The sequence below is a fragment of the Microtus pennsylvanicus genome, chromosome 2 (genome assembly GCF_037038515.1).
Source record: "Microtus pennsylvanicus isolate mMicPen1 chromosome 2, mMicPen1.hap1, whole genome shotgun sequence".
Classification (NCBI taxonomy): Eukaryota; Metazoa; Chordata; class Mammalia; order Rodentia; family Cricetidae; genus Microtus; species Microtus pennsylvanicus.
Genome location: NC_134580.1, coordinates 132,465,026 through 132,491,321, shown reverse-complemented (window position 1 = coordinate 132,491,321; position 26,296 = coordinate 132,465,026). Strand labels below are relative to the sequence as shown.

Sequence of the window (26,296 nt, the reverse complement as noted above, 5' to 3'; positions counted from 1 at the left end):
ATCTTAAATCATTTGACTTTGTTCTGTTACTGCATGTTCTTTCCCAGTTTGACCTTGCTTCTCTACATTGCCTCTTCAGATTCTAACTTCAACCAAAGACTTCTGTTAAATTGATTTTAGCTATACTTTTGCTCACTAATTTTTTAAAATTTGAAAATAGTTTAAAGCTTACAGGAGAATTAGAAAAATGAGAGAAATAGAATACCCATCTACCCGTGATCCCATCTCAACGGTTACTGCCATTTTACCTCATTTACTTTGTCAGTTTATCTTTCTGTATTAAGTATTATGCTCTTTCTCTTCAATGCTTCTTCCTTACTCATTTTAAGATGAGTTGTACTCTTTATAACCTTTTATCCTGAAATTGGTTTCAGTGATATTTTAATTAGTTAGTTATTTACTTATTTTTGAGAGTGGATCTCACAATATAGCCAAGGTCCAGGCTAGTCTCAAACTGTGGCTCTTGCTTGCTTCAACCTTCCAAGTGCTACAATTATAGATGTGTGTCACCATGCCCAGTTTCAGTGGTATTTTTTAATTAACTATGATGCAGTCTTCAGGGAACTTAACATTTTTTTTCAAGTCTGCCATCAATAGTCTAGTTTTGTTAGTTGATCTAATAATATTCCTGGTAGCATTGTTTTTCTTTGAATACCATTTCCAGTTTTGGATCAGTACTACATTCACTTATTCCTATTTGTTCCCCTTTAAAAAGGAATATTTCTGTAGCCATTGTCTCTTTTTATTTTTTTATTTTTATTTTTTCAAGACAGGGTTTCTCTGTGTAACAGCTCTAGCTGAATAGTCCTATGTGGTTGACATAAGAGCAAGTAAAAGGTAGAACTTAGACCTACAGAGTGCCTAGTAGTGACAAGTTGAACAATAAAAATCAACTATGCAGAAAACAGGGCAATACATTGACACGATGACCAGGTCAATAACATTAATAAAAGGAAGATGGATATAATATACCACTGTATGTAGTTGTCCTAAAGACTTAAAATCACTCTATGCAGTTTCAAAATGTACAACTTGTGTATATTTAGCCTTAAGGAAATATCAGACATATGTCAAATGAGGAACAATCTATTTTAAAAGAGGACTGGGGTAATTGTAGACTTACTAAAAAATGTTATCATGGGGCTGGGGAATGTAGCTCAGTCGGTAATACACTTGCCTAGTGTGCCTGAGACCCTAGGGTTTTTTCCAGGCACCAACCTTATAAAAGCTGGCATAAATCTGTTATTTTAGCACTGGAGTGATGGAGACAGGAAGTTTAGGGATTCATGATCATCCTTGACTATATAACAAATTCAGAGTCAGCCTGGGCTGCAAAAGACCTGTCTCTAAACAACAGAATTATAGCTTGAAAAATTAGATCAGTACATACTCATAATAAAAATTTCAAATGAGTTCTAGAGGTGGATGGTGATGGTGGCTTTCCAACATGAGTAACCAGATGCAACTGGACTAGATGTTAAAATGGCAAATGTAATCCTGTGTGTAGTTTATCAGAGACATGACGATGGTTTTTAAAGGTTGGGCGTGTACCGCCATGGTACAGTGCCTGCAGGTAATACGTTGGGTGTGATGAGACATGTCAGTCAGTTATCCTAGCACTCAAGAGGCTACATCAGGCCTCTGGAGGCCACCCTGTTCATTTTCATCATGTGGTCAATGATTCAAGGCCAACCTAGGATACACACATACCAGGAAACTTTGCACCCCAATTTCCAGTGAAGCAGGTCTAAAAGAAGTAATTCTCAAAAGAGAGGAAATCCTCCAAGGAGAGAAAACATCCCACACTGAGCATCTTCCTATCCCAATCTGCCCCTGCCAAAAAAGGGAAAACTTCATAGTAACTAATTGGGAGGAGAAAGGAAAAATAGTAGGATATTTTTTTGTTGTTGTTTTTATGTTGTTGCTGCTGTTGATAAGGACTTTTTAGGATTTCAGATTTTAATTTATGTTTCAAATTTACCTGTGAACAATTAACTGATAACTTTAAAAACATTACCTAGTATCCCTCTATATAGTGCCAGATAATTAATAAAGTGAGCTTTTGACATTATGAGTGTTTAATCTAAGACCATGCTAACAGATCGTATACCATTATTAGATAAGCTGAGAAAGTGGAGTAACAATCTATTATTATTTTCTTTTTTCTTTCTTTCTTTTTTTTTTTTTTGGTTTTTCTAGACAGGGTTTCTCTGTGGCTTTGGAGCCTGTCCTGGAACTAGCTCTGTAGACCAGGCTGGTCTCGAACTCACAGAGATCCGCCTGCCTCTGCCTCCCAAATGCTGGTATTAAAGGCGTGCGCCACCATCGCCCGGCTCTATTATGATTTTCTAAATATCTACGTATTTATTTTATTTTTGGTGGTGATGTCACACACTAAAACAAACACTGAGCTGGAGAGATGGCCCAGCAGTTAAGAGCACTGGCTGCTCTTCCTGAGGTCCTGAGTTCAATTCCCAGAACCCACATGGTGGCTCACAATCATCCACAATGAAATCTGGTGCCCTCTTCTGGCAGGGATACATGCAGGTAGAACTCCAAGTACATAGTAAATAAATTAAAACAAACAAACAAAAAAGCCTGTTAAAACTCAAATACTTAGCTGGTCCTGGTGGCACACAGCTTTAATCCCAGTACTTGGGAGGCAAAGACAGACAGATCCCTGTTAGTTTGAGGCCAACCTGGTCTACAGGGCGTGTTCCAGGACAGCCAGACCTACAGGGAGAAACCCTGTCTCCAAAAACAAGCAAAAGAACTCAGATACTTGACTTTTACTCCCAACCTATAATAGTCTGCTGCTTTGTGAACAACTTTCATTTGGAAGACTTTTTTTTTTCAAACTAACTTTGTGAACCTATAAATTAATTGCTGACTAATGTATACTTCATCAACTATATGTAGATCGTTGCCTAGGTGCAGAGGAGGAAAGAAATAGGTAGCTGTTTTAACCACCTGCATCCTAGAAGGTTGCTGTCACTTCTGTGGCATCAGTCTCCGTGATGGTCCTGGGAAACAGTGCAATTCATAGCAGTGAAGTGAGGGTTTATGTTGTTTGCTTTTTCATAAATTTAGGTTTTTAAAGACTTTTAGTCATCAAGAGAATGTGTCATTTTCAGTCCATTATATGAGCTCATTTTAAAGTTGTCTTTTTTTCCTTTTCTTTGAAGCTTAATACAGTTTTTTAGTAAAATGAAGAAGTGGATGGACATGTCAAACCTACCACAAGAATTTCGTGAACGTATAGAAAGGCTAGAGAGAAATTTTGAAGTATCAACTGTAATTTTTAAAAAATTTGAGCCCATTTTTTTAGATATATTTCAAAATCCATATGAAGAGCTACCAAAGTTGCCACGAAGCAGGAAGCAGAGGTGAGACATTTAATCTCATATATTTGTGATACAAGATTAACTTTAAAAGTCTGCTTATTACCTTTCTGCAAAGACTTAAATTTCTTTGGAAATTTATGGACAGTTCCTTAAATTTGAAAATGGGTAATACTTTTATTATTTTATTTATTCTGATGTTCAATGTAGACTAAAAAGCTTTAAGAAGTCTGTTTTTGAACCATCTGTCCACTTGAGTGGAATTTTACATGAATTTAACCCTTTTATTTATATTTGCTTTTTCAATGCTTAGCAGGTTAGTCAGACCAAAAGAATACATTTTTTTTCATTTTAGGAGAATTCCTTGCAGTGTAAAGGATCTCTTTAATTTCTGCTGGACACTCTTTGTTTACACTAAGGGTAAGTTGACATTCTCAGAGCTTACGTTTCTACTCTGGGATTTGGTGATGTTTGACATGAGAGGTTCCTGGGTTTTAACTTTTTTTTCCTTATAAAGGTAATTTTCGTATGATTGGTGATGATTTAGTAAACTCATATCATTTACTTCTGTGCTGCTTGGACCTGATTTTTGCCAATGCTATTATGTGCCCAAATAGACGAGACTTGCTAAATCCATCATTTAAAGGTAAAATATTTAGTTTTAAAAAGTAATTATTAAATTTTAGAAAAAGCTAAAAAACTGACTGTTCTTTTTGTCCTTCCTGTTCCCTTCATGGTCTGTCAAACTAGGTTTACCGTCTGATTTCCATGCTCCTGACTTCAAAGCTGCAGAAGAACCTCCCTGTATCATTGCCGTACTTTGTGATCTACATGATGGACTTCTAGTAGAAGCAAAAGGAATAAAAGAGCATTACTTCAAGCCATATATTTCAAAACTCTTTGATAAGAAGGTACTAACAAATAAGATGCTTAGGGGTCAGCAGCACCCTGAAAGGAAAGAATCTTCTCAACATTGTAGGACCCATGTAACATGATCCTAATCAGTCCTATCAATAAAAGCCAGGAGTCAAATATTGGGGTAATAGTCTGAAAGATCAGAGAAGCAAAGGAGCAGCAATTATATTATATTATATTATATTATATTATATTATATTATATTATATTATATTATATTATATTCCTGTCACCACCTCCCAAGTGCTGGAATTAAAGGCGTGCACCACTGCCTCCCGGCTCTATGGTTAACTAGTTCCTTGCCTGATCTCCAGGCAAGCTTTATTTGTCAGAACACAAACAAAATATCACACAATAGTCCTGGTCAGATGTTCCAGGTCTGGGGCTAGAGAGATAGCACTAAAGTTAAGAGCATTAACTGTTCTTCCAGAAGACCCAGGTTCAGTTCCTAACACCCACCATACCCAGCTCATAACTTCCTGTAACTCCAGTTCCAGGGCATCCAGTGCCTTCAAGTCCCAAGTTTCAGTGTCTGCTGTGATGCAGCCTTGCCCTCTAGTCACGGGAGACTAGTGGTTGAAGAAAATGCTCAGTTATATGTCGTGTCTGGGAAATGCACTGCCAGCAATTTTCGGGGTTTCTGGTAGAACCTGCATTCTCCTGAGAAAGGGTTATGAGAAGCATGAGATCAGAGTGAACTGACTGATTTTCTGCCGCAGTCATTCTGTTAAGTGCTGTTTACTAAAAGCATTGTAATAGTATAACAACTATTGTTTTGTTTTTTTCTTTTTTGATTTTTTTTTTTTGAGACTAGGTCTCACTATTTAGCTCTGGCTATCATGGAAATCACTGTGTAGACCAGGTTGACCTTGAAGTCACAGAGCTTTCTGCCTCTGCCCCAAGTATTAAAGTGTGTGCCACTACTCCCAGCTACAACTATCACTTTAATTCCACATTAATACAGCAGAAAACTGCTTTCAGGCTACTTACATGCACTCTGATTTTTTTTCCTGTAATTGTCTATTTTTATGTTTCTGAGTTGGTTTATCATGGAGGAGTTATTAACTTCTCACTTCTTCAACCATGAATCATGTAATTCAATTAGGCCTTGTCTTTTCACTTTGGTAAAGGATTTTGTTTAAATCATAACTCTGGTTCCCCATTTAGTATTAAGAGATTTTTGTTTACTTATTATTATTATTATTTTTGTTTATTTGCTTGCTTGTTTTTCAAGACTTCTATGTAGCCCTGGCTTGTCCTGGACCTAGCTTTGTAGATTAGGCTGGCCTTGAAGTTGCAGAGATCCACCTGGTTCCGCCTCCCAAGTGCTGGGATTAAAGGTGTGTGCCTCCATGGCCTGGCTTAAATTTTTTTAAGTACTATTATTATTGTTTGTATGCATGGATGCCTGTTGTGTGTATGTGAGTACACATGCCACAACATGTGTGGAGGTCAGAGGACAACTTCATGAGTTGGTTCTTTGCTTTCACACTTAAGTGGGTTCCAGGCATCAAATTCAGGTTACCAGATTTGTGGGGCAGGTGCCTGTATCTGCTGAGCCACCTCACAGGCCCATGATATTTTCTTTAAGCATAAAGCCTTTCCTAACTGGCTTCTTCTCCCTTCTATACTTTGTATTTAATCTTACATGTCCTGGAATATGTATACATCATGATTTCTTATAGGTATGTGTAGCATAAATTTTAATTGGTCTTAATAATAATAAAAAAAACTAGTCAGATATAAGGATTAATACTGAAGATCCAGAGAAACAAAGTAGCCAGCCATTAGGGAGACCTTTTACCTCTATCAATGCTCAAACCGAAGGGGCGATCCTGTCCTTAGACTGCATCTCCAGACTGCATCTGTTTCCATCAAATCTCAGACTGCCTTGAGCTTCTGTCTCCTCCCAGCCATATCACTCCTGTCTCCACCTCCCCAGTGCTTTGATTAAGGGCATGTGATGCTAATACTGTGATTAGAGGTGTGTGCTACCACTGCCTGGCTTCTAGTGGCTTAACTCTGCACTCTGATCTTCAGGCAAGCTTTATTTCTTAAAACACAAACAAAATATCACTACAGGTATGTTAAACATTTCCAGAAAAGTAAACTTTTAAAGAATATGTTGTGCAGACATAGTATACCTTAGTACAGTGGCCCAAATCCCATTTTGTCTATATTTGCCACTATTGTCTTGGCATAATTATTGTAACAATTTATCCCATTCCAGAAGCAAACCCATCATTCAAACCATTATGATTTTGAAACTACTTGGAGGCTAGTCAGATTCTGGATTGCATGATTGGACAGGATAATAGTTCAGCTCTAAGGCCAGAGATATTTTGTTTGACTTGTAGGATGATACTTACTTTTATCTTTTTCAATTTATTATTTAAGAAACATGACCTTTTATATAAAAAGCTTTTAAAAACAAGAAGCTATGACAATTCAGGGTTGGAATTTTTGTTTTGTTTTGTTTTTGTTTTTGGAGAAAGAGTTTCTCTGTGTAACTGGCCTGAACTCTCAGAGTTCTGCCTGCCTCTGCTTCCAAATGCCGGGATTAAAGACATTCACTATCATGTCAGCTAAGGGTTGGAATTTCTACACGGTAGACTATTACCAAGCTAAATGATGACTGTCACTTTTAGGATGGCAAATGTACCTTCAGCTTTTTCTGCTCATGTATGATAGACCTTGGCTCTTGATGGCATTTCCCTTTGTTACCTAACATAATGACAACCTAAGTCTAGTAAGGCAGATGGAATTACTGGCAACTGTGATTTTCCTTTCTCACCAGTAATAGGAATCAAGGCCTTCCTCTCTTTCAATTTGTGGTACTGAAGATCACATCCAAGGCCTTATAAATGCTAGCCAATGAGCTAACTACCCAGCCACAACCCCTTTAATTTTCTTTTAATCTTTATTGTTTGTTTGTTTTGAGAGAGGGTCTCATGTAATTTAAGCTAGCCTCAAACTCAAACCAAGGGTAATCTTAAATTGCTGATACTTTTCCCTCTACATGCTCACGTTCTGGGATTGCAAGCATGCCTCTCCTTTTAAACTTTTTGCTTACTGAAGCATGTAGTAGTAATTTTAATTTTCCTTCTCATAGACTAATATTTAATAATGGGTCTCTTTCACTAGAATTACTGGTGAAATCACTTGTTAAAAATACTTTCTTGGGCTGAAGAGATGGCTCAGAGGTTAAGAGTACTGGCTGCTCTTCCAGAGGTCTTGAGTTCAATTCCCAGCAATCACATGGTGGCTCACAACAATTTAAAATGGATCTGGTACCCTTCTGGCCTTCAGGCATACTTGCAGGCAGAACACTATATGCATAATAATATCCTTTAAAAAAGTGCTTTCTCAGTGTAGAGAGTAAATGTCAGTGGAATGCTTAGCTACAAAAGGAACATCTGTTTCACATCCCCTCCCAAGTCTCAGAGATCATTTGGAAGTGGTCAGAACCACTCCACTCCATGAGTTCACAGGAGCTGTGGTTGCCTACACAGCGTCAGTTCAGTCAGCATTCCTGTATGGAGTGGGCGGGCAGGAACTGTGGTTGGTTGATAGCTTGAGGGCAGGGAGAGTCTGTGCTCTTTAATGGTCTGGCACATGATAGGTTAGCCACACTCCAGTGGATGACTCTACTCCCAGTTTTATGGGCAGGACAAGTTGGAGTCAATATGTTATTTGAAAAAGTGGGGGAGGTAGGAGTAGATTTGGGAGGAATTAGTAGTAAGTAAGTATGGTCAAAATATATTGTATGCAATTCTTTAAAAATTAATGAAAATATTTTTAAAATTTGGAAAGAACTGTCATAGGCTAACCTTGCAGTGTTTTGAAAATTTGCTCTTAGGGTTGTGATCACTGGCATAGCGCTCACTTTGCATGAGTGAGGTTCTGAGTTCAATATCCAACACCAATTAAAACAAAAACCTTTGATTTTTCTTATTTGGGAGGATGGTGCTAGAGGACAAAATACAAAAACAAACAAAAAACAACAAAAAAGCCCAAAAAACAAAACTGACTTTGAATCTGTTTTAATGTTCTATGATTGTTTTAGTCTAAATGTCCTTTTAAAAATATTTATTTAATTTTGTGTGTGCGTATGGCTGAGTGTCTCTGTTTATCACATTTGTGTAGGATCCCCTAGAACTGGAATTATAGATGATTGTGAACCACCATGTGGGTGCTAGGGACTAAATCCAGAATCTGTGCAACAATAGCCAGTGCTGCTAACTGCTGAGACATGTCTCGAGCCCTTGCTCTGAAACCTTTAATAATTCTTTTTTTGTGTATTATACATATGTGAAATGTTACTGAAATCTCATTTTTGTGTTTGTTGATATTCCCTTTTTTTTTGGCCAGATTTTAAAAGGTGAATGTCTCTTGGACCTTACCAGTTTTACTGATAATAGGTAAGTATTTCAAGATGAGTATGCTGGCACACACCTGTATGTAATCTCGGTACCAGGGACTTGGTGGCAGGAGGATTAGAAATTCAAGGCCAACCTTAGCTATGTAGTGAGTTTGAGGCCAGCCTAGGCTACATGAGATCTTACAAACAATAGATAAATATCTAATACAAATAGTGCCTGTCATGACACAGACTAGCAATAATGAATTGTTGAAATTTGTTAAATGAAACATTAAATATCAAGGTAACTTCTTCAAATTCAAAAGTCTCACTTTTTAAAAAGTATTTATCTATCTATCTATCTATCTATCTATCTATCTATCTATCTATCTATCTATCTATCTATCTATCTATTTATGTGTACAATATTCTGTCTGTGTGTATGTCTGCAGGCCAGAAGAGGGAGCCAGACATCATTACAGATGGTTGTGAGCCACCATGTAGTTGCCGGGAATTGAACTCAGGACCTTTGGAAGAGCAGGCAGTGCTCTTAACCACTGAGCCATCTCTCCAGCCCCAAAAGTCTCGCTTTAATGGCATTGAATGGAAATGTCACTAAGCCCTGTTGGCTGAATATATTTAAAAAAACATTGACATTTGAAACAACTGCACTCCCCTGAGAATTCAGAAATTCACCCAGTGACATGTGTGTTTGATTTTATATTCTGCCAAATAATCCACATTAGCAATTGAGAATGCTCTTATTTCAGAGCCATTTGATTTCCTCAGGAATCAGATGTGCCTTTCTCTTCTTGAATTAGCTTCACAGTTTTAGATTAAGTATATGGTCTCCTTTCACTCGCACTTCAAGATAAGTTAGTGCTGTGACCGGCATGGATATTCATAATCAGGTAGGGACCTTTGATATTAGATAAGCAAAGGCAATAAAAATGCAGTCATCACTTTCCTGAGCTGTAGGCTGGATCTGTCTTCATCTGAGATGCATCTGTCATATGACTCAGTTTTATTCTGGTAGCTCAAAGCAATTCTCTTTGCAGCAAAGCAGTGAACAAGGAGTACGAGGAGTATGTTCTAACTGTGGGTGACTTTGATGAGAGGATCTTTTTGGGAGCAGATGCTGAGGAGGAAATTGGAACACCTCGAAAGTTCACCGCTGACACCCCATTTGGGAAACTGACATCAGAGGCCAATGTGGAATACAACCTTCAACAACATTTTGAAAAAGTAATATAACCTAGCGTGGCCTCAGTTCTGAATGATACTTGTCTTTTCTTTGTGTGATTCTACTAACAGCAGAGGCATCTTTCAAGTTAAATATTGAGTTTCTGCTACTAATTCATATTTCCCATGAAAGCTCTGAAAGGTAATTTTTAAACTATAGAACTTACTCTTCCTATTAGTCATGATTTATATACATTTTCCAAGCATGCCTGGGTTTGTCATTATATGGTTTTTGATGTAAAATTTACACTTAATTACCAGTCTCTTTGCCTCAGCTTAGCCTGTTTATGTTGTTTCAGAATTGTAGTTTTACTTCCCTTCACTTGACACAAACTGCTTTTCTCTGACTTCTGCTGTGTAACTGTAGTGGAATGTTGAGGGCCAAGGCTTAATTCCATGTTTATGTGTGAGATTTATTAGAGGATAGAGGCTAATGGAAAATTCACTCCTGCAGAGTGGGAAGCTACTTTCCAACTCTTTTATTAGCTTCATTAGCACAGACAAGTTTTACTATCTGTGCCTACTTCCTCATGTATAAAATTAAAATAGATATGCGTCATATTTCAGACATGAGACTACAAATAGAAAGTGTGATTCTATTGTCCAATGTCATTAGCATAATATTGCTGGACATCCTATGGCTGACCTGAAAAGGAAGAAAAGTGTTAAGCAATGCACCTGTGAATGTGGGTAGAAGATGGGATACACTGCATTGGATATAAGGTCAAAGGGATTCTCTCGTTAATTTCACACATTTTCCTTTTCTGACAGAAACAGTCATTTGCGCCTTCTACCCCACTTACCGGGCGGCGGTATTTACAAGAAAAAGAGGCAGTCACCACTCCTGTTGCTTCGGCTACTCAAAGTGTAAGCCGCTTACAGAGTATTGTGACCGGACTAAAAAATGCACCAAGTGAGCAACTTCTGAATATTTTTGAGTAAGTATAATGTCGTTTTCCTAAATGTTTTGTTAAAATTAGAGTCTTTGTGCAATAATGTTTTTAATATAGTCAGAATTTTTGAGACTGGGAGTGCATGTGGTGAATTTTACTACATCAATTCTATCATAAAATGGGTTCATGTCTAGACAGAAACACCTACTGAAAATTTTGACATTTCACAAAATAATAGACTTTCAAGTGTATTTGAAGTTTGTTGAGTGTTGACCTTCCACTCCTGTAAGTATTTGAGTTATTTGTGTTTTTTCTTTTTAGTTGACTTTTAAAAAATTTTTTTAATGTTTTTGCATTTATTTATATATTCATGGGTGTAGGGTTAAGAATACCATGGCATGGTTGTAGAAGCCAGAGAACAATTTGTGGGAGTCAGTTCTCTCCTTCTACCATTCAGATTATGGATATTAAATTCAGGTTGTTAGGCTTAGCGGCAAGTGCCCTTACCCACTAAGCCATTTCACTGGTCCCCAAGTTCACTTTAAATGAGTTCAACTTGAGTGGCTATTTAAGGTGAGACTGCTTTCCCACTAGGGAGAGTATATAATTTTATGGAATTGTTTTTTAAGATATGTATTTCTTCATAAAAATGAAGCCAAATCAGAGACCATTCTTTCCTGATTCCTAATGAAATGAGAGAGTAATGAGAATCAGAAAAGTAATGATCAGCAGCTGCCTTTTTGGACAGAGAGCTGACTTCATGTTATAGACTTCCCAATCAGTGGGCAGGAAAAGAAGTAGATGATTCTCATATGGCCATCCCCAAGAAGTGGTACTGGGAAAGGGATATGTTTAATAAAGTTGTAATTGTATGAATTGGTATTCTACACTTGGCTCTTTCCTTGAGGCATAGTAATCATGAGTTCAAGGCCAGGCTAGGTTATGTGAGACCTTATCTCAAAAATAAGCAAGCAGAAGTAGGGATAGAGTTGACAGCATCTCTAGTCCCAGGCTACTGTTGCTGTCTTCTGAGAATTAGTCCTCTCAAATAACTTAGGCTGCACCTGACCCTGCAGCTCAGTACTTCTCTTTTCTTTGATGATTGATGAGGAAGGAGAGCTCTTGCTCGTTATGTGAGCCCTGAACAATTTTAAAAGTTAACTTACAGGGGCTGGGAAGGTAACTCAGTTGGTAAAGTGCCGAGGCCCTAAGTTTGATCCCCAGAACCCATATAAAGAAGTTGAAAGTGGTGACTTCCCTTTGTAAATCAGAGCACCAAGGAGGCAGAAGCAGAGGATCCTTGAGGCTCACTGGCTAGCCAACCTAGCCACATCTGAGAACCCAGGCTAGTGAGAGAACCTATCTGAAACAAAGTAAGTGGTCACCTCCTGAGGATTGGTGTCCAAAATTGACCTCTGACGCCCTCACACAAGTGCATAGGTGTACATAGACACTAGAAAAGGGGAGAAAATAATGCTCCAAAGTTGTCAGTTTTTACTGATGCTGAAGCATGGGTATATTTTGTAATCATTGATGATCACAGAAATGGTAAAATTATACTAAACCTCACAGAAAGAGTAAGTATAGAGTGACTGCCTGAGGTGTGATGTGAGGTGCGCTGTGTAGCTCAGAGCCCTAGAGCAATAAGGATGATCTGCTCCTTCCCATCAATTTGACTTCACTGTGCTGACAAGGTCAGCAGGCATGATAGGGCCTAGCATGGACAACCTTGAAAATGCAGGATATAAGGACACGGAAATGAAAATCCTGGGATTAACTCTTTAGGAATGTGAAATATACACTTAAATAAAATATCTCAATGGAAAAGGGAGGGAGGAGCTGGGAGTGGTGCTGTAATCCCAGCACTGGGGAGGTGGAGGCAGGTAGGTAGGGGTTCAGTGTCATCCTCTTTGGCTACATACTGAAATTAAGACCAACTTTAAAAAAGAAGGAAGAAGAAGAGGAGGAGGAAAAAAATTAAAATTTATGTCTAACCTCAGAGGACCCCAGATAACCAAAAGAAACTTGAAAAAAAAAGAATAAAGATGGAGGCCTCACACTTTATTTAAAAATAGTACAAAGTTTGAATAATCAAAATAGCATGATATTCAGCCAAACATGTATAAACCGGAGAAACAAAATGGAGAGAAATAAACTCTCATACACACACACACGTATATGTGGTCAAGTGGTCTTTGATAGTGGTGCCAAGACCATGCACCACTAGAAAGATGTTGGTAAAACAAAATATTCCTATGCAGAAGAATGAAGACATTATACAATATTAAAAATTAACTCAGGGCTCAGAAGGACTAATTCATATCTTTTATTTTTTACTGCTAAACCAAACTTGATGACCTGAGTTTGATGTCCAGGACCCACATGGTGGGAGGAGAGAGCTGACTCCTGGATGTCTTCTGCCCTCCAGATGTGTCCTGTGATACACAAGTGCCCCCTCCTACATTTACACAAAACAAATATAATACAGAATAATGAATACTCCTGGGACAGAGAGATGGGTCAGCAGTCAATAGCACTTGTTGCTTTTCCAGAAATCCCGGGTTTGATTCCCAGCACCTTCATCAGACTGAGACCCTCTTTGGCCTCTGTGGGCACTGCATGCGTTTGGTGCACAAGCAGACACCAAATGTGCACTACCATACCCAGCAAAATAACATAATTAAAAATGCTTAAGCAAGGTAGTAAAGCAGCTCAGCAAGTACCTGGTAAGTTTAGTCCCCAAGACTTACATAGTGTATAGAACCAACTCCCTCAAGGTTCCTTCTGACCTACACACATGTGCCATGACCTATATCCCCCTTCATCCATACAAAATTAATAAATTTATAAGTTTTTTAAATGTTTAAAGCACTACATTATTTTTCCAGAGAGACACATAGCAAATATGAAAGAGTAGTGAGCATTACTAACTAGAGAAGTGTAAATCAACTCACAGTGAGCAGTCACTTCTGTCCATCAAGATTGCCAAATCTTTCACTCTACCCCCCAAAAGATAGAATCTATAGTGGTGTAGTATTTGTTTTGATAAATACAACTTGCCTGAAGATCAGAATTCAAAGCAACCACACTGGTCAGCCATACAGTCCAGGCAGTGGTGGCACACATCTTTAATCCCAGCAGCCACACTAGTTAGTCATAGAGACTGGGTAGTGGTGGTGACTCCTTTAATCCCAGCACTAGAGAGGAATATAAAATGGGAGGAGACAGGTCTCATGCTCAGTCTCAATCTGAGGATTCGTGGAGACAGGATTGCCCATTTCAGTCTGAGGTAGAGGTAAGAGCTAGTGACAGGCTGCTTTGCTTTTCTCATTTTTGGCTTGAACTCCAATATCTGTCTCTGGGTTTTTATTATTCGTGCTATAAGAATCATTAGTGTTAGTAAGAATAGGAAGAAATTAGGATCCTTAGACATTATTTTTGAGGATTGAAAAAAGGAGCAATCATAGTGGAAACTGATACAGTGTTTCCTCAGAATAGTAAAAATTAGGCTGGTGAGGTGGGTAAAAATGCTTGTTGTACAGTCCTAACAGCCTGAATTTGATGCCTGGCACCCATGGTGGAAAGAGAGCCAGTCTCCAAGTTGTCCTCGGATGTCCACATGTAGACCATTGCACAGTAATATTTATAAGGAATAAAAGTTGGCCAGACAGTGGTGATGGTGCATGCCCCTAATCCCAGCACTTGTGGGGCAGAGACAGGCAGATCTCTGTGAGTTCAAGGCCAGCCTGGTCTATAAAGCAAGTTTCAGGACAGCCAGAACTGTTAGACAGAGAAACCCCGTCTCAAAAAATCAACCCCTTCAAAAAAGAATAAAAGTTGATTATCATATGACTTGGTTAATACCACTTCTGGAAAAATGTATTCAAAGCATTGAAAACAGGATCTTTTGTTGTTACATGGTTTTTGCTGTTGTTACTGAGACAGGGTATTACTATACAGCCCTGGCTGGCCTGAAACTCGCACAGATCTGCCTGCCTCTGCTTCTCATGTGCTGAAAATAGGATTTAGAGGGATATAAGGGATGTTTATATATTGTATTCTCTGCAACATTATTCACAGTCATCAAATTGTGGAAGCAAAATGCCTATAGGTGAACAAATCAAAGAAAACAGTATTTGTAGACATAGAATAAAGTATTATTTAGCCTCTAAAAGGAAGGAAGGTCAGTCGTATACCATAGCATCTTGGCCTTGAATATACTAAATAAAATAAGCCAGCCACAAAGACATATCTCTACTTGCATTTATGTAACATATATAAGGGAATCAAACTTTAAAAATTTATATGTAATTTTTTATATATGAAATTTTACTACTTTTATTTTATTATAGAAATTTATTGGGACTACATATTTTTGTGTCTTACTTGCTTTATATATGTAAAGCTTTATTTAAATTTATAGGCTCACAACTGATAATAGTACCCACTAAAAACTATTAGTTTTTAGGGTTTTAGTTTTGTTTGTTCTTTAGCTGGGTAACCCAGGCTGATCTTGAACTCACGATCTTCATGATTTTGTATCCCAGTGCTAAGCTCACCAGACTCTGTAAGTGTGTGTGCGTGCGTGTGTGTTCACAATGGTCTTGGATGTGCTAGGCAAACAGTCTTAGCACTGAGCTACATCCCAGTTTTGAGAAATGTTGGTAATCTGTGCTTTTTCCTAGTAAGTGGACTCCTCTTGTATTTTATAGATCTTGTATGCGGAATCCTATGGAAAACATTACGAGAATAGTGAAAGGAATAGGAGAGACTTTCTGCCAACACTATACTCAGTCCACAGATAAACAGTCAGGATCTCACATAGGTAAGAAGAGACATTTAAAAGTGCACAGTATTAAGTTTGGAGAATGTCCCCCATAGTAGAACTCTTTCCTTTACAGTTAAAGTAGCAATTTAAGTTTTTCTCTTTAGTTGTCATCACAGTTTCATTAGCATGTGCTTTCCTTTATTTCCCATAGACTTTGCTGTAAACAGACTAAAACTGGCAGAAATTTTGTATTATAAAATATTAGAGACTATAATGGTCCAGGAAACACGAAGACTTCATGGAATGGACATGTCAGTAAGTAAATCTACCCTCTAGTCAACAGCAAGGCCTCAGAGCCCTACCAGGGAAGTAGTAGTTTGTTTTTTTTTCTTTTGAAGCAAATTAGAATTTTTACTCTATGTAATATAGACAATATGCATAGATTTGGTACATAATTCTTAGTTTTTGCTTTAGGAAAAAGGTAATGAGAAAGGTGTACAGATCTCTTTGTTCCCACTAAGAAAAGCTGTCATGATGCCAACAGTCACTTGTGTACAACCATCAACTCTACACTTAACTTGTGCCTAGGAACTAGACTTCTAAAGAGTGTGGAAGCTGCTTGGAAAAATCAGTGATGTCACAGCTCTGCGACAGCTGTGAAAACGGTTCTGGCCCCAGAACACAAGGGTGCACACTCACACATAACTGTCATGGGTATAAAAGCTTCACACACCCACAGTAACTGTCATCAGCATAAAAGCCTCTCACACTGTCTGCCTCCATCATGGGCAGAATGATCACCATCACATCTGCATGGACAGTGTCCTCTCCAGTTTGTAAGCAAAAGATGGAAATTCCCACTGTCTGTCAGGGCTTGAGAATATCATAGAAATGTATTCAACTAGCAGAAGTTCATGAGCTACAGAGAAAGGAATTTAATATTAAATGTTAACCAACTTTATGCTTTCTGTTTTGACGACAACTTGAGGCGTTGAGACGTATTGGTTTCCTGTGCCTAATCACAAAGACAACCCTGTCTTCGTTCTTAATTCTCAGTGATATCACTTGATAGCTTCACACTATGACTGATGAGATCTCTTTGTCCAACTCTAGCCATTTGCTCTTCCCAAGACGTCATTTCATTATCATAATGAATTCTGTCATCTTCAGCAAGCTGAATCTATGCCTGTTTTTGTGCACTAGGAAGGCTTTTCCAAGCCTATGTATAGTCCTCAATTTTCCCTGAGCGGGTTCATCTTTAGCCTCTGGGAAGTTTTCACATAGTAAATCTGCTGATTGAGGTCTTTTTGGTTTTCCAAGCAAAATTAATTCTCTCCTTTTTAATAATGCTTTCTTTTAAAAATGTTTTTGCCTGATTTCTTTCTAAGAAGACATCAACTGACTTGGAGTTAGCTGTTATTTAAACTTCTCACAGCTAACTCCATTCTGCCTTAAAATTAGCTTAATATACTCTTTTTTTTTCTTCTTTTCATCTTAATACAGTAGTTCCCTCCACAGGGTGTAGTAATAGGAGCAGCGGGGCTGCGTTCCCAGCACCCCGGCCACCTGCTCGGCTAGCTTATGCCCCGAAATAATTACACGGACACTATATTCTTTTAAACACTGCTTGGCCCATTTCTATCTAGCCTCTTCTAGGCTAACTCTCGCACCTGGACTAGCCCATTTCTTATCATCTGTGTAGCACGGGTCTTACCGGGAAGATTCTAGCCTAGGTCCATCCTGGGTTGGAGCTTCATTGCGTGCATCTTCCCGGGAGCCGGGAGCATGGCGTCTCTTCTGAGGCGTCTGCTCCCGCGAGGAGAGCTGTGGAGTCTGACCTCACTTCCTCTTCCTCCCAGCGTTCTGTTCTGTTTACTCCACCTACCTATGCTCTAACCAATAAAATGGGCCAAGGCAGTTCCTTTATTAGCCAATGACCTTCCTCCATCAAACCAGTTCTGAAAGTTTCACGTCTGGGTGTTTAGCTTTAAGTCTGGGTTAAGTTCTGTAGAAAATTGAGGATATGAACTCAGAGGTTTTTTGGATAATTACCCAAGTTGAGTGAAAAATCTTTAGGAATACCAACAAAGTTGAGCAGCAAGCCTATGTGGACCCATGCCCTCAAACATCTCTGCCCGCAAGTGCCCAAGTGCCCTCAGCACCCCCTAGAGGCCCTGGAGCAGTGCCATCGCTTGCTAGCCCAGTGCTGCCCTCAGTGTCAACATGGTACCTGCACACAGCATTGCAGCCTGCATGCTCACCATGGGCGGTTTGTTGTCGGAAACAGTGTTTCTACAGGCTCTGTAGGCCATTCTGAGGAATCAGCAGTTTATGATAGACTTGAACAAGATGGTTTTATTTTTAATTTCTACTTCTGATTTTGACACACCATACATCTTGAGGTACAAAGGTGAAATACGAAAACATCATCTTTGGTATACCATCAGTGTTCTTTTCCTATAAGTGATCTTTCTATGTTCTCCATTCCGAGTTACTGTTGGTAAGCACTCTGACCTCAAAGTATTGAGTTAACAATTATTTATTTGTTCATAACTCAAAGTTTCTTAAATTGTAAAATAGTATTTGTTTATCTTTTTTTAAAAAAAAGTTTCCTTTGAACATTTGACCAAATCTAATCACTTCAAGGTATTTTAAGAGTGTTTTCTTTCTGTTTTGTTCTGTACATTTACTATGTACTTAGGTTTGTATTTAGTTTCGGGGTGGGGTGGGGTTAGTGTCATGTCTCTAACTATAGCTTGCATGAGTCAGCATGCTCTCTCTCTGCCATATAGGTCCTGTGGATCAAACTCAGGTTGTTAGGCTTGGCATCAAGTGCTCTTATCTGATCCATCTCTCTAACCCCTAAAAGAAAATTTCTACTAAGTTAAACCTATCATAAAATGGTTCAGTTTTCGCCTCTTTTCCTCTGTTCCCTCTACAGCTGCCGCTCTTGAGAGTTTCTTGTCCCAGTAGAAACAGGTAGATATGTACGGATGCTGTGTAACTATTACAAAACAATTCTTCTGTTTTCATCCTGAAATTTTTATCTTATTTCTTTAGTATTGGTTCTTTTTCTAGAATTTCATACATTTGTCTCTTACGAATTAGACTGACATATTAATGGAACTCCTGAGGAAGAAGTAAAATTTTTACTTTTATTTTGAAGTAGTTATAAATTCTTAGAAAGTTGCAAAAGTAATAGATAATTTTCATACAGGGATTACAGTTTAAGTAGCATGGTATCAAAACCAAGAAACTGATAGTGAAATACTGTGCCTACCCTTCTTCAGGTGTATCATGTGTGGGTTATGTAACCACAAAAAATAAAAGACAGTAGTCCTCCTTTTGGGAGGAAGGAATTTTCAGATATCTCCTAATATTATATTTATATTCTCAGAATAGATATATCTGATATATCTATTAGATATATATATATACACACACACATGCACATACATATGGATACACATATATAGTGTGTGTATGTAATATTGGATATTATATATATGGTGATAATTTTTTGCTTGCTTTTTGGGTTTTGAAGTAATTATCATTTATTAAGCATATATTTACCCACATATGCATACATGTTGTAGCATATATATGGAGGTTATAAGGCAGTTTTAGGTTTTCTCCTTCCATCTTGGTATATCACAGAGATTGAACTCATTTATTCAAGTTTCGTGAAAAGAACCCTTGATGCCAAGCCATCTCACCAGCCTACTTTTGTTTTGTTTGGCTACAATCTTTCTGCTCTGCTTCCCATATGTTGGGATGATAGGTGTGTCTGCATGCCTGGATGATAAAGTTTAATTTATATAAACACAGTGAGAGAGTAACCTAATAATTGTTACTAATAATAGGTAAAACAAGATGTTATAATGAAAGTTATGTGACTATTATCTGTCTGTCTCTCTCTCAAGTACCTTATGTTACTTTTATTCTTTCACCTAGACAAAGCACTTTGTGGTTATTCTTTATCATACTCAAATTGCTACGGTCTCTACTCTTGTACTTTAAGGTCATTATTAAGTAAAATTAGGGTTTTGTAAACATAAGCACCGAGATACACATCATAATCACTACGACTAAATGACTGATAAACAGATAGTTTATACAGTGTGCATATATTAGACAAAGTGATGATTAACATCCACAGCAAGATAAAGTGAGGCAGTATGGTGTTTTATTATACTGCTCAGGATAGCACACAATTTAAAACTTAAGAATTATTATCTGTGATTTTCCATTTAAGATTTTTGAATCAAGACTGACCTTGGGCAAATGAAAGAAACCTTAGAAAGCAAAACCACAGACAATGGTATCTATCACATAGAACTCTCTGTTAGAAAGGCCTTCATGCTGGTCCTCTGTAGCACGCTACACTCAGCCACTGTTTAGCCTTCTTACAGTTTTATAGCACATCGTATGAACCTGCCTCTTTTAATTCATTGATACTATGTTTGTAGCCTCAGACAGAGTTTATCTTGGTAAGTGTTCTGTAGAAAATGTGTATTCTGCTATTGTGTGGAATGCTCTGTTATTTCTGTTATTGTCCATGACATTGATGAGTCTCTTTCCTTCCTGATTTTCTGCTTGCATATGTCAGTTGGGCTACAACACTACACTCCTAATGTGCCCTTTTGTGAGTTTTACATCATTCACTGGGCATTCCTACAGAGCTACCCTTTTCGTCTAAACTTATGTCTTATGGTTCATTATGTTTGTTTTGTTTGATAATTTTACAATGCTCTGTCTCATGAACTCAAAGCCCTGTACATATGAAGAAAGTGTTCTACCACTGAGCATATACTCCTAAATTATTTTTTTTGGGGGGTTTTTTGAGACAGGGTTTCTCTGTGGTTTTGGAGCCTGTCCTGGAACTAGCTCTTGTAGACCAGGCTCCAGACTAGTTCCAGGTCTACAGAGCTAGTTCCAGGACAGGCTCCAAAGCCACAGCGAAACCCTGTCTCGAAAAACAAAAAACAAAAACAAAAAAAAAATTTATTCTCTATGGTTAACTACATTTCTTTGATGTTTTCTTCTGTTGCTCAACATGTCTCCCAAATGTTTCTATGTGCTTTGTTCTGTAGTTCAAGGGGAGGTTTTCTGTTGAAGGAGCTGCGGGCTGCATTCCTGCCGCCAGCTCCCGGCCGCCTGGCTAGCTTATTCCCCGAAATGACAACACACAAACTGTATTCATATAAACACTGCTTAGCCCATTTCTATTAATGTGTGTAGCACCGAGGTGCACTTACCGGGAAGATTCTAGCCTACGTCCATCCTGGGTCAGAGTTTCATCGCTTCTGCCCTGGCTATGAGAGCTATCGAGTCTGAGCTCACTTCCTCTTCCTCCCAGCATTCTGTTCTGTTTACTCCGCCTACCTAATTTTCTGTCCTATCCAGGCCAAGGCAGTTTCTTTATTTAACCAATGACCTTCCTCCATCAGTTTTCTGTAAACGCTGGGTAACTCTGGATTATCCACTTACATGTATTATCCAAATGAATAAGGCATTAAAAAGGTAATAAACTGAGGGTAAAGTCCAGTGGTTTTCTGTTCTAATCTCTTACCTGGTTGTTGGTAATATAGAGCAAGACAAGGAAGGGAAACTGTCCAGTTTACAGACTTTCACCTCTTCTTAAGTACCTATGAGTCTTGTTCAGTTTCTCTAGAGAACAGTTTTCTATCATTTGACCCTTCAAATACTGATTGTGTATAGCTTCCCACACTCTGCAGACTTTCAAATTGCCACTCTGTGTCAGTCCTTGCCTTATTCCTACTTTGCATTGTGCCTATGCCTTCAGTTGCTGGTTCCTTCAGGTTTCATATATCAAGTCCTTTTAAGTGTCTGTCTACAGACCCTCAGGTATATTTGAATATCTTTCTGCTGCTGAGTCATTTATCATCCTTTCTCCACTTGGTTTTGTCTATTGTGACTTGTGGTTTGTAGTTACAGATTACTTATCCTAGATGGGGTTCCTATTCTTTTATTCTTTTGTTGATCTGTGCTGATTTTTGATAAAAGAAGGACAATAGACAGATTTTAAGAAAGTAATTTTGGAGTCCAGCAAGATGATTCAGTGGGTAAAAAGCACTTACTGTGAAAGCTGACAACCTTAGTTTGATCCCCAAAGCACACATAAAATACCTCCAAATGGGTACAGTTGTGTGCATACATACAAACACATGCTCAAGTAAAATAAATGAATGTAAATTTTAAAAATATTGTGTATATGATATATGTACAGACATGTGCATTTCATGGTGCAGGTTTGGAGGTCAGAGGAAAACTTTATGGACTCAGTTTTTTCCTTCCAACTTTATGTGGACTTCAGAGATCAAACTCAGGTTGTCAGACTTGCATAGCAGGTACCTGCACCCACTGAACTGCTGTGCTGGCTCAAATAGCCATTTTTAAAAAATATGTTTTGTGTGTGTGTGTGTGTGTGTGTGTGTGTGTGTGTGTGTGTGTGTGTATGTATGCACATGACATGGTGTGAATGTGGAGTTGAGGTGTCAGTTTCACTCTTACTGTATGGGGCCTAGGGTTCAAACTCAGGTTGTCAAGCTTGGTTGTCAGGAAACTTTACCCACTGAGCCATCTCTCCTCTGACCCCCAAATAACTATTTTTAAGAACTGAAAACATAGCCAGACTGTGGTGGTGCATGCCTTTAATCCCAGCAATCAGGAGCCAGAAGCAGGTGAATCTCTATGAGTTTAAAGCCAGCCTGGTCTACAGGGCAAGTTCTATGATAGCCAGGGGTACACAGAAAAACCTTGTCTCAAAAAACCAAAAAGGGAAAATAATAACCCTGAAAACATGTTAGATCTTATACTCAGTATTAGATCATCTTATATTCAGTAGTGAGAGAAGTTTTTGACTTCCCAGTGAAATATTTTTCTCTGAACTTTTACAGTTGCATTATTTTATTTTAGTATTAGTACCTTCTATTTTAGTATTAACATTTATGCTGACAAAATAATTAAATTTTGGGCTGGGCGGCGGTGGCACACGCCTTTAATCCCAGAACTCGGGAGGCAGAGAGAGGTGGATCTCTGTGAGTTCGAGGCCAGCCTGGTCTACAAGAGCTAGTTCCAGGACAGGAACCAAAAGCTATGGAGAAACCCTGTTTCGAAAAATTAAAAAAAAAAATTAAATTTTCGTATTTTTAATAATTAAAGAAAAAGAAAGCCAATCCTAAGTTTTTCTCTCAATGGGAATATTACCTATTTTATTTGTTAACATTTCAATGAAGATTTTTATGTGCGCCTCATTTAAATTCAAAATCTACAGTAAGCAAGATTAAATGTAATTGGAAAAGTTTACCAGCTTGAGAATGATATATATGTGTATGTACTATATATGTGATACATACATATGTATATAACATATATCCTATTTAGATATCCTCATTATCCTGTTATCTCTGGTAATTTAACATTTTTAAAGATTATTTTGTCTGTTTTTTATAGTCCGTTCTCCCTCCCCACCTGCCTAGATTAGTTTTTATTAAGTCTTGAATACAAATCTCCCAACTACTAGTTTATAGTTTTCTCTAGAAAGACCAAGGCTGAAATTACTGAGAAATGCTAAACTCTGATCTCTTTCTTCCCCAAGGTTCTTTTAGAGCAAGATATATTTCATAGATCCTTGATGGCTTGTTGTTTGGAAATTGTGCTCTTTGCCTATAGCTCACCTCGTACTTTCCCTTGGATTATTGAAGTTCTTGATTTGCAACCATTTTATTTTTATAAGGTAAGAGGATTGCAAAGTTCCGTTATGGTATGTATATCTCACATAAACACATTTATCTTAATGTTGAAGAAACACAATTGCAATGTGTTGAAATAGGAGCGGCGGGGCTGTGTCCCCGGCACCCGGCCGCCCGCACAGCTAGCTTTACCCGAAATAATTACACGGAAACTGTATTCTTTTAAACACTGCTTGGCCCATTATATCTAGCCTTTTCTCGGCTAACTCTCGCACCTGGACTAGCCCATTTCTAATAATCTGTGTAGCCCACGAGCTGGCTTACCAGGAATGATCTTAACCTGCGTCTGCCTGAAGTGGAAGAATCATGGCGACTCAATGACTCAGCTTCTTTCTCCCAGCATTCTGTTCTGTTTACTCCACCCACCTATGTTTTAACCTATGAGGGCCAAGCAGTTTCTTTATTGCTTAACCAATGAAATCAACAGATTGATATATGACACTCCCCCATCAGCAATGTTTATAAAATATTTTGGAGGTGTTCTGATAATAATTATTCCTTTTGAGGTGTAATCAAAGATAAAAGGAAAGGAAGGATATATTGAGCCAAATTTCATAGTTTGAGTTCTTTTACAAATCACCGACTTGAAAATGTGACCTGGTACTCAGTACTTAACTTCAGATTTTCTCCTTTAGCATGTACCCAGATACTGCTGTGGGTTTAAAAGTCTATCATTCCAGAGCCTCTAGGTCCTCTCCCTGTGCTAGAGTCATTCATTAGCTAGTCAGTATTTTCTTAGAGAAGCATATTGTTACTTTCAAATAGTTCATTCTGTTCTTTGGCGATATTGGAAAAGGGAAGTTGGTTAAAAAACTGGACTGGAAGCTAGGACTATATTCCTTTTATACTACTTTTATACTACTCGCCAGTTTATGCCCATTGGATCTGTTTTTATCTGTTAAAAAGAAAGATATGAGGATTATGAGCGTGCCTGTAATCCAGCACTGAGGAAATGGAGGCAGGAGGATCAGAAGTTCGTCCTTGGCTACATATAAGGTTTACAGCCAGCCTGGACTATCTGATATCCTGTCTCAAAAAACAAAACCAAAAAGACATGAAAGAAATGTGTGTAATTTTATTTTACTCTGTTCTTTGACTAATTGATTAGCTTGGTTCTGGAGTTAGAACACAAGACTTTGCGCATAGCAGACAAGTGCTCTTCCACTGACATTTATCTCAACCATGTAGTAGTATTGTTTTCTATTTTATTTCCTTTTCATGTGTCGGTGTCTGTGGTATGTATGAGTGTGTGTAAGCATGCTCACATGTGTGTGAGCAGGCATTAACCTATAAGCGTGTGCTTGTGGAAACCCAAAGTTGATGTTGGGAATATTCCTTAACTGTCCTCTTACCATATTCTTTTGAGGTAGGGTCTTTTAATGAAACCCAGATCTGCCAATATAACTAGTTTTGCTAGCCAGCCTGCTCTAGGGATCCCCCATCTCTGCCTTCCAAGGTGGAGTTACAGGCAGGCTACCACATCCACCAACATTTATTTGAGTTCTGGGGTTCTGAACTCCAGTCTCCTTGCTTGTGTAGAAAACATTTTAACTGTTGTGTCAGCCCTATATATAGGCAGAAGCTGCTTCTTCGTTCCCAGCTGCCCAGACCCAAAATAATCACACAGAAACTGTATTAATTAAAATACTTTTTAGCCAATAGCTTATTCATATTTCTAGCTAACTCTTACATCTTAAATTAACCCATTTTTATTAATCTGTGCATCACCACAAAGTTGTGGCCTACCAGTAAGGTTCTGGCTGGCGGCTGTCGTGTTTCTCCTTCGGCAGCTACATGGCATCTCCCTGACTCTGCCCACTTTCTCTCTATATCATTGTTTGGATTTCCCACCTGGCTTGACTCTACTAAGTCATTGGCTTAAACAGCTTCTTTAATAAGCAATGGTAATAAAACATTCATAGCATACAGAGGGGAATCCCACATCACCCATATGTGTTAATATTTTAAAGGTTGATATCCTGGAAGACCTGTTCTTTTCTGGAGGGAGATGGAGGGTCAGTGGATCTGGAGGGTAGAGGGAAGGTTGGGGGGGGGGCAACTACAGTCAGGATGTATTGTATGAGAACAATAAAGAGAAAGGGAAAAAAGGCTTAAAAGCATCTTGTGTTTTAGTTTATTATATATGCAGATACTAGCAGTTCACAGAATTATGTGGTTCTATGTGGCAGTAAAGTTAGTCATTCGTGTTTGTATGTCTAGACCAGTGATTGCTTGTTAATCTAACCTCATTGTTGTTTCAACTTTCTCCTTTCCAGGTTATTGAGGTGGTGATCCGCTCAGAGGAGGGACTTTCCAGAGATATGGTAAAACATCTAAACAATATTGAAGAACAGATTTTGGAGAGTTTGGCTTGGAGTAATAATTCTGCACTGTGGGAAGCTCTCCATGCTTCTGCAAACAAAGTTCCTACATGTGAAGAAGTAAGTTAGGGCTAAGTTAGTAGCATTTTTTGTTTGGTTGGTTTGGTTTGATTTTTCTAAATGGTATTTCTCTGTGTAGCCTTGGCTGTCTTAAAATTCACTCTGTTAGGCCGGGCGGTGGTGGCGCACGCCTTTAATCTCAGCACTCGGGAGGCAGAGGCAGGCAGATCTCTGGGAGTTCGAGGCTTGCCTGGTCTACAAGAGCTAGTTCCAGGACAGGCACCAAAGCTACAGAGAAACCCTGTCTCGAAAAACCAAAAAATAAATAAATTAATAAATAAATAAATTAATTAATTAAAAAAACTCACTCTGTAGACCAGGCTGGCCTCAACTCAGAGATCTATCTGCAGTCTACCTCCTAAGTGCTGGGATGAATGGCATACACCACCATTGCCCCATCAATTTTTTTTTTGGTTTTTTTCGAGACAGGGTTTCTCTGTGGTTTTGGAGCCTGTCCTGGAACTAGCTCTTGTAGACCAGGCTGGTCTCGAACTCACAGAGATCCGCCTGCCTCTGCCTCCAGAGTGCTGGGATTAAAGGCGTGCGCCACCACCGCCCGGC

At 38.5% G+C, this 26,296-nt stretch overlaps 1 protein-coding gene and 1 pseudogene across 1 annotated transcript in view; one reads left to right on the top strand and one right to left on the bottom strand.

The window, feature by feature from the left end:
- Window positions 1-26,296, top strand: part of Rbl1 (RB transcriptional corepressor like 1) — a 63,552-nt gene that overhangs the window by 7,001 nt on the left and 30,255 nt on the right. The window contains exons 3-13 of the mRNA XM_075962815.1: window positions 3,186-3,386; window positions 3,697-3,761; window positions 3,859-3,987; window positions 4,092-4,252; window positions 8,628-8,677; window positions 9,675-9,861; window positions 10,630-10,796; window positions 15,464-15,576; window positions 15,731-15,834; window positions 23,141-23,278; window positions 25,571-25,735. Of these exons, the coding sequence (XP_075818930.1) occupies window positions 3,186-3,386; window positions 3,697-3,761; window positions 3,859-3,987; window positions 4,092-4,252; window positions 8,628-8,677; window positions 9,675-9,861; window positions 10,630-10,796; window positions 15,464-15,576; window positions 15,731-15,834; window positions 23,141-23,278; window positions 25,571-25,735 (1,480 nt within the window). The remainder of the gene's footprint in view (window positions 1-3,185; window positions 3,387-3,696; window positions 3,762-3,858; window positions 3,988-4,091; window positions 4,253-8,627; window positions 8,678-9,674; window positions 9,862-10,629; window positions 10,797-15,463; window positions 15,577-15,730; window positions 15,835-23,140; window positions 23,279-25,570; window positions 25,736-26,296) is intronic.
- LOC142845234 (transcription factor A, mitochondrial pseudogene) lies at window positions 16,565-17,831 on the bottom strand (annotated as a pseudogene).